General features: G+C 39.9%; 1 protein-coding gene across 1 annotated transcript in view; it reads left to right on the top strand.

Moving 5' to 3' along the window:
• Positions 1 to 12,417, top strand: part of LOC138010087 (glycine receptor subunit alphaZ1-like) — an 18,384-nt gene extending 5,967 nt beyond the window's left edge. The window contains exons 4-10 of the mRNA XM_068857047.1: positions 2,419 to 2,501; positions 3,062 to 3,129; positions 3,962 to 4,182; positions 5,022 to 5,104; positions 6,400 to 6,528; positions 10,054 to 10,439; positions 12,238 to 12,417. Of these exons, the coding sequence (XP_068713148.1) occupies positions 2,419 to 2,501; positions 3,062 to 3,129; positions 3,962 to 4,182; positions 5,022 to 5,104; positions 6,400 to 6,528; positions 10,054 to 10,439; positions 12,238 to 12,417 (1,150 nt within the window). The remainder of the gene's footprint in view (positions 1 to 2,418; positions 2,502 to 3,061; positions 3,130 to 3,961; positions 4,183 to 5,021; positions 5,105 to 6,399; positions 6,529 to 10,053; positions 10,440 to 12,237) is intronic.
• Positions 12,418 to 13,799: the final 1,382 nt, after the last annotated feature.

Below are 13,799 nucleotides of genomic sequence, written 5' to 3'. Positions count from 1 at the left end.
TTAGCGCGTTTGCCAGCCAAGCCACCGTGCAGTTTATTAAGCATTGGAATAGGTACAAAAATATGAAATAGAATACATCAATTATAAAATAAAAAAGAAAAGCAATGCACCAGAGATGGACACAAAAACCCCAATAAAAAAACAGCAGGTGGAAAAAAGCGGGGAACTTGTACCCCCGACCAAGGCAGTGGTGCGACCCTCGGGGATTCTAGGGTATTATAATATTGAAAGACACTTAGTCTACTTACAATGTAAATGAACCCTATCATATATCACCTAACGAAGGCATTAAACACTAATTCAGCTCGATAGGACAAAAAACGAAACAGAATTTGTGCACGCGGCGAATGCTGACCGTAGAATGCCTCACTGGCTAAACGATCGCCAAATACAAACCACGATCACGTGGGACTCCAAGCGCCTGCCGCTCACAACCACGCCTCTGCTATGTGACGGCAAAATATCAATTTATGCTAATCAGGATTATCCCAAATTACATTATTGGCGATTCAGGGAGGAGAATAGGAGACAGATTTCGCTAATATCTGCGAGACGTGGTACTGAAAAACGACAAGGAAGCATTGCAACTTTTTAACTATTCGAGCCAATACATGGTGATCAGCAGCCTTTTCCTATACCAGGGCAACGCGGAAAGTGAAGAGAATTGCCGAACAAGGAATCATTTTTCACTGCTTTTCTTTCAACTAATAGGTCATTTCCAAGTTCACGTCTGTCTCCTCTTCAAAGCGACTCTAAGTGCGAATTTGACAATTAGTTCTACCTTAAATATGAATGAAAACAGTTTTCATGAGAAACCTGAAGAGGAGGCAGACACGAACGTGAAAATGACCTATTCTATTCTTGTTATCCACGTTTGTCGTATCACCACCAATATCGTAACTCCATCTTTCGCTACATAAAACGCTAACAACCCTCAATTCCCTTATTTACTCTGATGAAGGACTAACTCCGGCTCGAAACGCGAGCATTCAAATTTCTCTACGGTGGTCAATTTACCATATCAACCCAGTTGATAAAACCATTTCGAGGGACCATAAAGGTAGTGAACATTTAAATATGGGATAAATATTTTCGAAGAGCCAGGTGTCGCAGTATAGCAGGATGTATTCCTTAAGGACGGTGCCTACTATTGTTATTGCGCATACGTTCTGTGCATCTCGAGATACTCGGATTTCCTATCGGCGGTGCTTATTAATACAGGGACATTTTTGCGCGGTTCAAAACTATGTGGAGAAAGCAGAACTTAGCAAGTGCTCTTTGTATCCATAAAGAAAATTGGGGATAACCATGCAATTTTCAGAGATAATTAAGCTTTAATTTGGCAAAGGGCGCCATACATTGCTTTGTATTTTAAAGCTTTTTACAAATATTGTGGATTAATTATCTTTGAAAAATGCGTGGTTACCCCCAATTTTCTATTTCGATTTCAATAACACGTGTTGAGATCTGATTTTCCCGCATATTCAGTAAACCGTGCAAAAATACCTTTGAATTAGTAGGCACCGTCCTTAAAGAGGACATAGTTTCAACTGGACGTAGATTTTCGCCATTAAGTGTTTGCCGTTAACAAGTAAAATTTACTGAGGTTTGACAGAGTAAAACCTTAGGAGACAAAGAGATAACTGTAACTGAAAAAGATACAATTAAACTTAAAGTGGCTGGAACCAGTTTTACTACTTTTGAGAGACCTTTTAGCAGAAGGGTTGTCATTACAACACTGTACCGCGGAACAACTATTTTGTAATACTATATGAAACATCAATTATTGCTTAACGAAATGTGCTTATTATCGTGACGTAATAGCATATGAAAGCTATTCAGAGCTACCTTCAGTTTTCCAGTATTTTTCCATGGTAACATATTAACGTTACAATAATGGGCGCATTTTGTTAAGCATTAATTGCCCAATATAAAAAATGTCCATTGTCTCTCCACAATTTTGCATAATCATTGTTTCCAGTTTCTCTTGGGAGCGTTATAAGTTCCAAGAGAAAATAAAAGCAATGCTTAGGGAAAATTTTGGAGGGTGTATTAGTATTTTTGATATTAGCTAATTGGTGTTTCATATGGCACCATAGCATTGTTGTTACCTGATGCAGTGTAGTATATATAACCCTTCAAATAAGAAGGTCTGCTAAATTAAAGGGTGAAGGTGGTTCCAGCCGCCTGATTATGAAGCCTTAAGTGGCCGAAGGCAACCAGTTGCTAAGTTACAACAGTTGGTAGGACTTCAGACGACGGATCCAGCTAGTGATCCGCGCGGGAATGGAACCCAATGCAACCGCACTGACTGATCTAAAATTCCTCCTTCCTTATCTCAAAAGTATACCATGACACAAAATAAACAGACTACGTGTCAGAGGTATGACCCTGAAACTTACAACGTGTTTCCTGCAGTTCAACAGAAGTGTCCGTAAACAAGACTACCTTGGATCGTCTGTTTACAACCTATGATAAAGATGTCCGACCCAACCATGGAGGTAAATTTTCTTTTTGCCATTCCAATTTAAAAAAAAAAGAAGCAAAACAAAAACAAATGTATATCCGTGCTATGATTTGCCCTGTCCATTCACCTGGTTTGTTGGTCGAATTCTCGTCCCCAGAGCCCTCCGTTTCGTTTGGCCGCGTGGTCGGAGAAAAAAAAAAAGAAGTTAAGAATCTAGGGTCGAGAATGATCTGAGGCGGAAAGCATTGTGTTTTTGGTCACTTGGGATTAGTCTTTATTTGGAGTTGTTTTGTTTTTTGTCTTTTGTTTCTTTTTTTTTCCCGTAAATTTTTTGGTTAGAATACGGAAATATTCTTCTTTATTGGTCAGGTAAAAAGATTATGCCACTCGGCTGAAATAGATCGAGGATTGACTCCCCATATTGTTGAATGACTAGGAGATGGTTGGAAGATACGATGTCCCTTTATCTAAGTAATGGTCTGCAGGTATGAAAAGAAAGTAGTTCTGCGTCGAGACCATTGCTTGCGCGACAAGCAGGGGGCTGTTTATCCAGCCGGAATTCCTGAGTGCTGTTTTGTTTTAATCCTAATATAGTTGGGCGTTTGCTGATAGAAGTCGACTTGTATGTTGAATCATTCGCTAATATTGCAGAAGCTGACATGGTAAGTTGTCAAAGGTTGAAGAGGATATTATTCAAATAGCATTGAATGAAGGGGTTAATTTCTAAAGAGACTGTGTTGCTGCGTCAGTGGAAGAGTAGGACGCCAACATTCGGTTTTATCAGACTACTTGTACCGCTACCGTTACCGCTTTTCTTAATCTACTTCTGCTGCTGCTGCTCCTGGATGGATAGACAGATAATCTTTATTTATTCACGGACAATTCATCAGCCAAGCCAATTAAATGAATAGGATACTAGATTAAAACCACTCCCCCCAAACCCCCCGCCCCCTCCCCCCAAGGAATACACCCGATTATTAAGCTGTCATAATAAAAATACTATATTAAAAGTACAAAATTAGAACTACGCGCTATGCAATACACCCCATAAAACTGTCATAAAAGTGCTATTCTCCAGGAATGCCGCGACTCAACCTATTTACTCAACGGACTTGTTTGATACTCTGCTGATCTTACTTCTCGCAGAAGTCTGTCCCAAAGTACAGCGCCACTAAAGCTAAAGCTATTTTTATAATAGTTTGTGCGTGGTAATGAAACATTTAGTTCGTTTGCTGCTGCTACTAGCTGATGCTTCTGGTACGCTGTGCCAGTACTGCTACTGCTACTACTACTACTACTACTACTACCACTACCACTACCACTACCACTACCACTACCACTACCACTACCACTACCACTACCACTACCACTACCACTACCACTACCACTACCACTACCACTACCACTACCACTACCACTACCACTACCACTACCACTACCACTATCGCTATCTTTATTATACCATATTTCGTTACTCACGCTTCTTGTGAACAGGAGTACACCGTATTTGGCTATTTGCGCCATCACTGGACAGACAAACGACTTGCAGGCAAATTTCAAGATCCTGTTCTGCTCAAAGGAACGACCATAGAGCGTGCGTGGTTACCAGACACATACATCAGTAACGCCAGGGAATCCAATTTTCCCCAAAAAGACTCGGAAAGTCAGAGCTCACTTCTCGTTTCCTCAGATGGAGGACTCTTCTACTCAAAAGGGTAAGTGTGTGAGACATGCTCCTTTCTCGTCATATTGTGAGTAAACAGTTGAATCATGCAGCAGATAAAAGTCAGCATCGTCAAGTTTTCTTAAAAGTAATATTTGCTTTACATTTGTTTCTTCTTGTTAGGTTTATTCTTTGACGCCGGGCCCATGTTCACCCATGTTCTTGTTAAGCAATTATTGGTGTTTTTATTTTATTTTATGGTACCATAACATTTCCATTATGATTAAGTGAAAAAGTTGGGTAGATTCAATTCTTCCCAATATAGTACGGTTTGTTGAAAGTGTTTAAAAATTGCTTCGAGCCTCCTTAAATGGATTAATCATTCTCGCCCCATCTTATCCACTTGGGACAATCCCTTGGCTTTCCGTTCGCGCTGTGTTCGATCTCTATGCTATAACTATCATATGCATGTGGGAAAAATTTTACGAAGTTTCCTTATTCCTTTGAAGTATCCAATGACTCGTTTGTTTCTTTCGCTTCTTCGGACCATAAATTTTTTAAAATTCAGTTTGATAGTGAGGCAGTGAGGACAAAAACAAAGGAAAGTGGATGATATGTAAATATTTTTTACATTCATTCCAACGTGTTTTGATTGTTTTTGTCATCACTGCCTCGCTAACAAGCTGAATTTTAATATACCGAAAAAGACATATTTCCTTATTTGAAACAAATTCTCATTTTTCCTTTGAACAGAATAGTTCGAAGAAATCTAATCGTGTTTTGAGTGATTTTTTTCTGACATATGTATTTAGGTAAAACTATCCTCGCAGTACTTTAAAGAACGAACTAAGTAGGGGAAAAGAAACATGAAGGATTATTGTGTTTTCCCAGGGTGAAGATCGTGGCGTCCTGTGACATGCGTTTAGAAGATTTTCCGATGGATACTCAAGAATGTGCGCTGTTCTTTTCAAGTTGTAGGTTTATAATATATAAAAATAATATATTCCTTTAGGTTCACCTTTCAAGGGGTTAATTCCCTTATGTTAATCTCTTGATGTCTTGCTGATCCCTACTCGAACTTTAAATGCGCTGTATATGGCGATGTTTCTCGTGACGTCACCATTGTTATTGATATGCCAACCGGAAGCTAATAGGTCATTTCCGAGTTCATGTCCACCTCCTCTTCAAAACGAGTCTAAGTGCGAAGATTTTGTGATGGTAATTAGTTCTACTTCACACATGAATGAAAACTAATTTTTATATGAAAAATCTCGCACATAGACTCGCTTTGAAGAAGAGGCAGACATGAACTCGAAAATGGCTTATTGTCTGTTGAAACAATGACCTCTTTTTTTCCGTAGATGGCAAATTTGAATATCAAAAGAAATATGACGTCAAATCAATGTGTGTAAACCATAAATATCGCTATTTACGTACGTGAACAGGCGGAATTCAACAAATCCTGCAATCTGATTGGTTCCGAAAAATATTATATAACGAAAACATTGAAGGCGAACTATAAAAAGTTCTGTGATAATTTGTGCAATAAATATTCCCCTAACGCCTATATGCCCGGAACATGTTATATGATATAATTAGTCGTTCTGTTTCCTAAAATCCCCAGTCACTTTTCTCGAACTAGGAATACGTGTGTTGCTGTGTGTGGATCGCCAACTTGGATCATCAGTTGTGCTTGAATGGATTTCGGAACAAAAACAGAGATTGATGCGACCCCTTTAATAGTGTGTCTTCGTGTTTACTTAAACACAATAGTGCTGTTTCCTTTACCGATCCAATAGCCTTAAGGCAAGTTTCGCATTCTCACGGTTAGACTGGATCTTGCATGAAATGGAGGCTAAAGGTTGGTTCACAAGAGTGGGGCAAATCAACCCCAAGGAAGTACACCCGTCGAACGCAAACGCAATCATATTGAAATACGCTCGCGCAATTGAGTATCCCAAGACGGTGGACGAAGTCAATCCTAGAGGCATGTATTTTTTACCTTGCGTTACACCGATTCACACCTAAGAAATGCAAACTCAAGCGCAAGCTTTTTTGTTTATTTCTTGCGTCGGGGCTTGCGCCTGCGTTTGCGTCGCTCGTGTGAACCAGCGGCCTAAATGCGTGGGAAATAATTCGCGTGTGAAAAGATGCCCCCACATTTGCCTTCATTTCATGCTCGATCCAACCCAACCGTGTTAAAATACGAAACTGGCCTAATAAAAGGCTCAGCCTGTTTAATATTTGATTTTTTACCTGTTTTTGAAAGATGGTTACGGCGTGAAAGACATTATTTACAAATGGAAGAGAGACACCGCGACAGTTGAGAAGACTCACATCGCCCAGTTTGTTGTGAACCATGTACAAATAGATTCCACAAATGTAACTTATGAATCGGGTGAGTATCTCTGATTTTTAAAAACTAAACAAAGGATATCAGATTTCTAGCATTTTCATTGGCTCGCTGGACACAAGCTATCAGTCCATATACCTGCTGTACCTAATATGGTCAAGGAACGTGTCAGCAATAAAGCGAAATAAAAATAATTTTGCAGCTCTGAGAAAAAATGGTCGACAAAAGCTGTTTTGGACCGGAATTGACTGAGGCAGAAATCCATGCTTTTGTCGACAATACTACCCCCGGGAACATCATGGAGTTTTTAAGAAAACAATTATTCTACCCGGTCTTGCTGGATATATGGAGGGTATTACATGGCCGCGCGTGGATACGAATGTTATCTTCGAGTGCTGAAAGTATCTCTCACGCGTGAGCGAAGCAAACGAGTGAGAGATATATTCTCACATGTGAAAGATAAAAACGATATGTTCACTGCGAGCGGATCTCTCACGAGTGAGCGAAGCGAACCAGTGAGAGATACTTTTAGCACGAGAAGACAAAATTCGTATATCCCCAAGCGACCATATAATGTTCTGTTTATTATATAGGTATTTATGAAATGTCTAGATTTAAAACAATTTGTTTTACTCATTTTCGAAATGATGAAAAAGTGGTCACCAACTGCTAAAACACGCATGTTGTGTAACATGAAACATGATATGAAAGTTATGAAAAACAAATCATGATAATGTAAAATTTGCAATAAAGATGTTAAAACAGTAGAGAAGAATTATATTTAAAGCACAAAAGTATCTTACAATGAAGAGGAAACTCGCGTTTTCTCGGCTAATCGTGTTCGTTACCATGCTGACACCTATATTCTCAAATGTGAAAGATGAAAATGATATGTTCACTTCGCGTGGTTACGGTGAAGATATGACTTTTTAGTATAAGGAGAAATCCTGGTGTTTCATCAGTATCTAAATAATAATAATTGTTAAGGGTTTCGTTGTTATAGTCCAAAGTCCGACGTTACGTTAGGGTGTTAAAAGAGAATTTAATCAACGATGACGGGTACGGCAACGGCATTACCGCAAAGCAAGAATGTTATTGGAGTAAAAAAGTAAAATATTCATCATGAGTCATGCATTTAAGTTTACTTCTTTGCCATATTCCACAAAACCACTACGTGACATCGCCAAATGTAAAGTTATGACGACAACGCAAGCAGACCACAACGAACCATTCATTTTCTCTCTTTATACTTTAAAATCGCGTGTACCCAACAAGTTACGGGATACTAGGCCCGTACTGTAAAACAGGCTGAACAAGGTGGAAAAAATCGTAAAAATCTTACGACAGCGCTAAGTTAAGTTCCAGCAGAAACCCATACGAGTTGAAACGTGTAACGGCCCCTTGTGTGCTGGGAAACAAGCTTGTGAATATTCAATTTGCTAAGTACCATATTTGGAACAACAAGAGAGAAACATTCAACCAATCAGTTCGCAAGAACACCGTGACGCAATACCACCAAATTGAATGTTTTCGACTGGAGCGAGGGGTTTCCAAATATGGTACTTAGCACTGAGTATTCGGAAGCTGTGAACGCGCGTTACACGTTTCAACCCTTATGGGTTCCTGGTTCCAAAAAACTAGCCAAATTTGTACTAGAGACGAAAAACTCTTTTAAAACAAATTATCCGTCTGAGACGGATAAATCGTCGGTAATTCGGCTAGACACGAGTGAATTAGATAAGAATGTTGATCTATCACTTTGCGATCTTACCCCAGCACAGTCACAAATGGATTTATTCTTAGATAAACTTTGCGCGCCTTGTATCGTGTTGAAAACAATTTCTTTCATTCAAAAACTCCAGTTCCGTCCGTATTTGCTCTGTTCTAAACCAGTCAGACCGGGGCACTACAGTGTATTACCGTCTCATACTTTGCGCATTCTCTGGTCCAAATATGGTAAAATGACGTAATAGTAGAATGATAATTCGTCTTGGACGAGTTATTCGCCTCTGGTATAAATTTGGCCAGTCATTCTATAAAGAAACGACGATGGCTACAGCAACGAAAACGCCATAAAAAAATAATGTCATCGGTTAAAAGAGGAACAATGATCGTGATGCACGTGCTGCACGTGCGACTCGCATTTTAGTATGTACGTTTGCTGTACTCTGCACAAATATGACGTGAATCACCAAATTGGACGTTTTCAACTAACCTCTGTACACAGGAATAACAATAGAGAAATGCACGACTTCTGGTGGACGAACAAAAGAACCTAATGAGAGATTCTTTGTTTCGTCCACCAACTAGGGTTGTCTATATCATGCACACAATTTTCACTATTATGCTAATTCTTTAAAATCAAAATATGTTACTATTAGGCTCAAAAAGGAACATAAAATGGAAAAGTCCAGACTCCCAGTCCCACCACGTGGCTATGTCCGTTTCCTGTGGTGAGGTCTGGGGCGGTCGATTGTTACATATATTTCTCCACAGGAAATCAGGAATTCCAATCTCGAGATTGTACCTAATTCCATGTATTTGTTTATTTATTTTCGATATTTTGACATATTTCCGGGAATTTTTCTTACCATTATGCAGGCGTAATGCTCGATGCTCCTGCCTCACTATTATGCTCAAAATTATACGGGGATAATGTGGACAACCCTACCACTAACATGGCGGTGATGACGTCACGTGACCTCCTATTTGAGGTTTTAGCGACAAGGAGAGCGTAAAAATACAAACCTTCCATTTTCTATTGTTACCCTGAAATGGCTCGTACCCAGTTAATTTTTAGGACACTTCGCACACATTGTATGACGTGAACGAGATGGAAAGACTTACGGTTTGTGTTAAATCACATTTTGAGGTGACGTTTTCGTCCACGTCTATTTGTGCATTCCTTATTGACCAATCAGAAATGCAAACATTGCTGTGTTTCCATAGCAATTTCCGTATTACACTCTTTAGCCTATTTGTGTATTTTTCATTGAGGGATCAGAAACGCGATATTCTTTTGAGTGTAATAAAAAACGGTTATCGATCTCTTTAACTTTAATTTATGTCGACACTTTTCCCCGGCCGGATATAAAATATGCTAAGTAGAGCAAGCCGTGCGCTTTGCAAGTGGTCGCACTAAGTTTGCTGAGACATGGAAATCACAAAAAAGACAACTACAAACATGTTGGCGTTATTCGGCCACCAACTTGGCTATTTATTATATCATCAACGAAATCAATAAAAACCGCAGTAAATTAAAGCCATGTTCAGCATCGGTGGGACGAGAAAAAACGCCTACACCTATGAATGAAAGAAAGGAAAACGAAGGACGGAGCAAGGGTAGGGAGGGAGGGAAAATCTTGATAATCCAGGTTTAGTCCGTGAAGGTACAGCTAAGAGCGCCCGTCACGAAGATTGCAATCCCTTAACTAGACCTATTTTTTACTCCGCCCTTATCTTTGATTGGCTCATTTTTTTGGCTGAATGCATCTATTGACGCGAGGAGGTCAAAGTCGACGACATAAATGGCATCATTCCTTACAGTAATAATGCCCCTTTTTTCTACAGGGAACTTCACCCAGCTTGTCATCAGATTCAGCTTCAAACGACGCATTGGGTACTACGTCATCCAAGTCTATCTCCCAGCCTCCTTAATGGTCGCGATCAGCTGGATTGTGTTTTGGTTGGATCAAGACGACATGGGTGGTCGAGTAGGTCTGGGAATTACAACCATACTGACGATTATGTTCTTACTTGGATCAGTGAATACCTCGCTTCCGCGAGTGAGTTATCCAAAGGCCATTGATTGGTTCCTTATAGCCTCTTTCTTGATGGTGTTTCTGGTTTTAGCGGAGTGCATTGTCGTGTATATACTCCGACCAAAGAAAGACGACAAGAACGATGGGAATGAGTTACCCGTTGGTTTTGAACTTGAGCCTGATGAAACTAATGAGGTAACTTACTTATCCCACATAACTAACATATTAATTTTGACTATGAAATGATATATGAAATGGATCATATATTAAGCTGCGGATATGAAATGAAGTGAAGTTATGATAATTAACAAATTGATGTCAGTTTTTTGTGCGTCTGTCCTGTTATTGATCATGAATTTCGTCATAACATTGTCAAAGTAGTAGCTGCAGGATTCCACTGGAGATCTCCTTTCCAAGCGACCACTTAAGATTGAAATAAGCTTTCTTTTTACCTCGTCTTTGTTTCTGATGTCTTTAGCTTAAAGTAAACAAATGTCCTCTTTCGATTTCGGAGAAAAAGACATGTTCGATTGTTTTCGTCGGATTGCGTCATTCAAGTGCAGAACTAGCGAATGACCTCATCCCCTTCTTGGCGCGAAACGCAATTGAAAACCTTGCAAGCCAGACAAGTTGCTTGCTCATCTGCTTCGCGTCCGAAAAATCACGCTTCGCTCGTCAAAACATTTTCTCCTGGGATTCTCGTAAGGTCGACTTGTGGCATTTCATATATCAATTCATCGTTGATTCATTCTTCACGGGAACACAAGAACGCACAAATGACCAGCTCCCAACATCAGTGGCTTCATAACTCAGTCGGCAAGAGCGTCGCACCCGTATCGCGAGGTTACGGGTTCAAATCCCGTTGAAGTCTTGAATTTACCAGGCTTTTCTACGCAATTACAAAAATGGCGTTCATAACTGCGAGGATCATAGCTTCACTTGATATTTTATTTTGTTAATGAAATGAACTGTATGTAACTGATCCTCAAACGCCACTTCATTTTATTTATCAAGTCCTTTCACGGGAACACATGAGCCCAACAAATTTACCTGCTCCAAACTGAGACGCTTCAAAGCTCAGTTGGTAGAGCATTGCGCAGGCATTGCAGAGGCCCTGGGTTCGAATCCCATTTGGCATCTCTCAAGAGACAATTGCTTAAATTATAATAATTACAATTACAATTACAATTACAATTACAATAATTATAATTATAATTGTTATTATTATTCAGCTCAATTTTATAATTTCTTTTTATGTATATATTATTTTAGGCCCTTTTTTTCCGTGAAACATATTTTTATTACATTTTTCTATTCTCATTGTAAATAGTAGATTTTATTGAATAGGTAACACTATCTTTTTATCAAGAAATCAAATCGCAAAACGTACAATAGAAATTGAATTGTAATTATTATTATTTTATTAGAGTGCTTATTCACATTAAATTATCATTGTCATATAAAATTATATGACAATGATTGACATATAAAAATTATTGTCATATAAACTTTATTATTATTATGACAGTTTGAAACTTTTGAATGTCAATACCTTAAAGCTACCTGGGGCGTTAATCGTAACCCAGGAGCTCCTTAAAAACACCATGTTCAAGTCCTATTTACAAATATCTTTCTAAAAGTATTATCCACTTAAATCTATTAAACTATGTGAAAATATAAAATAAGTGATTGCTAAAATTTAAAAAAAAAATGAATAATAATAAAAAAATAATAATAATAATACATTTTTTTTTTACAATGATATCCTTTGCTGAAATGAAATTCGTGTTATATTGCTCGTAAAGTTTATGTGATTACTTTAAAAGTGCGGGCAATATTAAGAGAGCTTGATAAGACCGATTTCTGCATCTTTAGCAGGACTCCTTTAGTTCTCACTCTTGACCCGAGTAAATTCCTCATTCCCCCTCCATGTTTGTGGACCATCCACCTAGCACGTCAATAATGATGTTGTATTGTTGCACATCGTACCCAGGGTACTGTCGCTTTATTTCCCATCTTAGGGGGGCATACTTGGCTGTCTTCTCCTCTTCCTTACTTGTTCGGTTATCAATCCATGGACAGCTCATCTCTAGTGTTTATCACCTTCTCCTGTTGGTGGTCGATAAAACGGGCATCGATTCTGTTTGCTCTCACCTCGGTGTGCTCAGCATAGAGCGGGACATCCCAGTAGGCTTGAAACTGGTCGTTTTCATTTACCGGTTTGGGTTTTACTTGGGAGAACAATGGTGGGACTTTGTCAATAAGGTTTGCGTCCTTCAGGATCTCGAAGAACAGGATCTTCAGGCGTTATTGTGCCTTTCCAAGTACTTGTTCTGGGACAAGGTGGGACATCCAGCTAGAATATGCTGAACTGTTTCTGCTGATCTACTGCATAGCCTACATGCCACTTCAGTAGCTGGTCGGGCTCGCACCTTGTGACTGTAATATATTCGTGTTGGCAATAGTTGCTCGTAGAGCTCGATCACTCCTGCAACGGTGTTAGACGGACACAACGTCCAGTCCTTAAGCCAAGCAAAGCAGTCTGCCTTACTCAGACTTACATCCTCCCACCTACTTGTGTGTAGCTTTCCTTGCCACCTCTCTTCCCTCACAGCCTGTGTATTCTGCTTTTCTACAGTTCCTTCAAGGGCAACTTTGATCTTCTTGTCTGTGATTGTTACTCCCCCCCCCTGGGTGATGCAGGGTGACGGGTGCTCAAGGTCCAGGCCAAGACCGAGCTCTGCTGCATACTTCATGCTATCCTTTAAAATGAAATGGTGTCCCACCTCACCTGCTCTTTCTTCAAACTTTCTCACAACTGCAATGGTCGGGTCAGATCTTGTAGACTTTCAGAGCAGCAGCCTTTATCTTGACGAGTTTGTATTCTTGCTCGACTGATTTCAGCCCGCGCCCCCCTTTTTCCCTCGGGAGGTACAGTAATGCTGTCGAGCCTAGGGGGTTTTGCCGCCGCTCTCAACGAGGATTTTTCGAACTTCTCTGTCAATTTGCCTAAGCTCTGCTATTGGCCAGCTCTGGGTCCACATTTAGATACCCCAGTATGGGAAGGGCAAATTGGTTCGATGCAGCTACGCGGTTGTGATCTGACAGTGGACTTGACCAGATGACTGACATGCGTTGTAGGTATTCTTTGGCTGCAACATTCAAAGCTAACTTGTCATCTTGTTTTAGGTTCTCTAATGTTCCAGGAACTTGTAATAAGTTCCTTCCTTTAGATTTGTCAGTACTGCTCCGTCATCCAACTGCACACCGGTTTCATCCTTCACCTGTACGCCTCTCCTTACATGGACGGGTCGCGCATTTCTTTGGGTTCCATTCTAAGCCTATATCTTGCATCGCACTCTTGGTTGACTTCAGAACCTTGTTGAGTTTGATCTCTGACGCTGCAAACGCCTTAAGGTCGTCAATATACAGCAAATCCGTTATCTTTGTGCTTAAGGGTTTGGACAACTTGTACCCCTCCGAAGCTCGTAGTTTCCAAGCCACAGGATTCATACACAGGGTGAACAACCTGGGGCACAATGCATCTCCCTGAGG

Source organism: Montipora foliosa, chromosome 7 (assembly GCF_036669935.1).
Source record: "Montipora foliosa isolate CH-2021 chromosome 7, ASM3666993v2, whole genome shotgun sequence".
Lineage (NCBI taxonomy): Eukaryota > Metazoa > Cnidaria > Anthozoa > Scleractinia > Acroporidae > Montipora > Montipora foliosa.
Note: the sequence above shows the minus strand (reverse complement) of the source record. Positions and strands in the feature narration are given on the sequence as shown.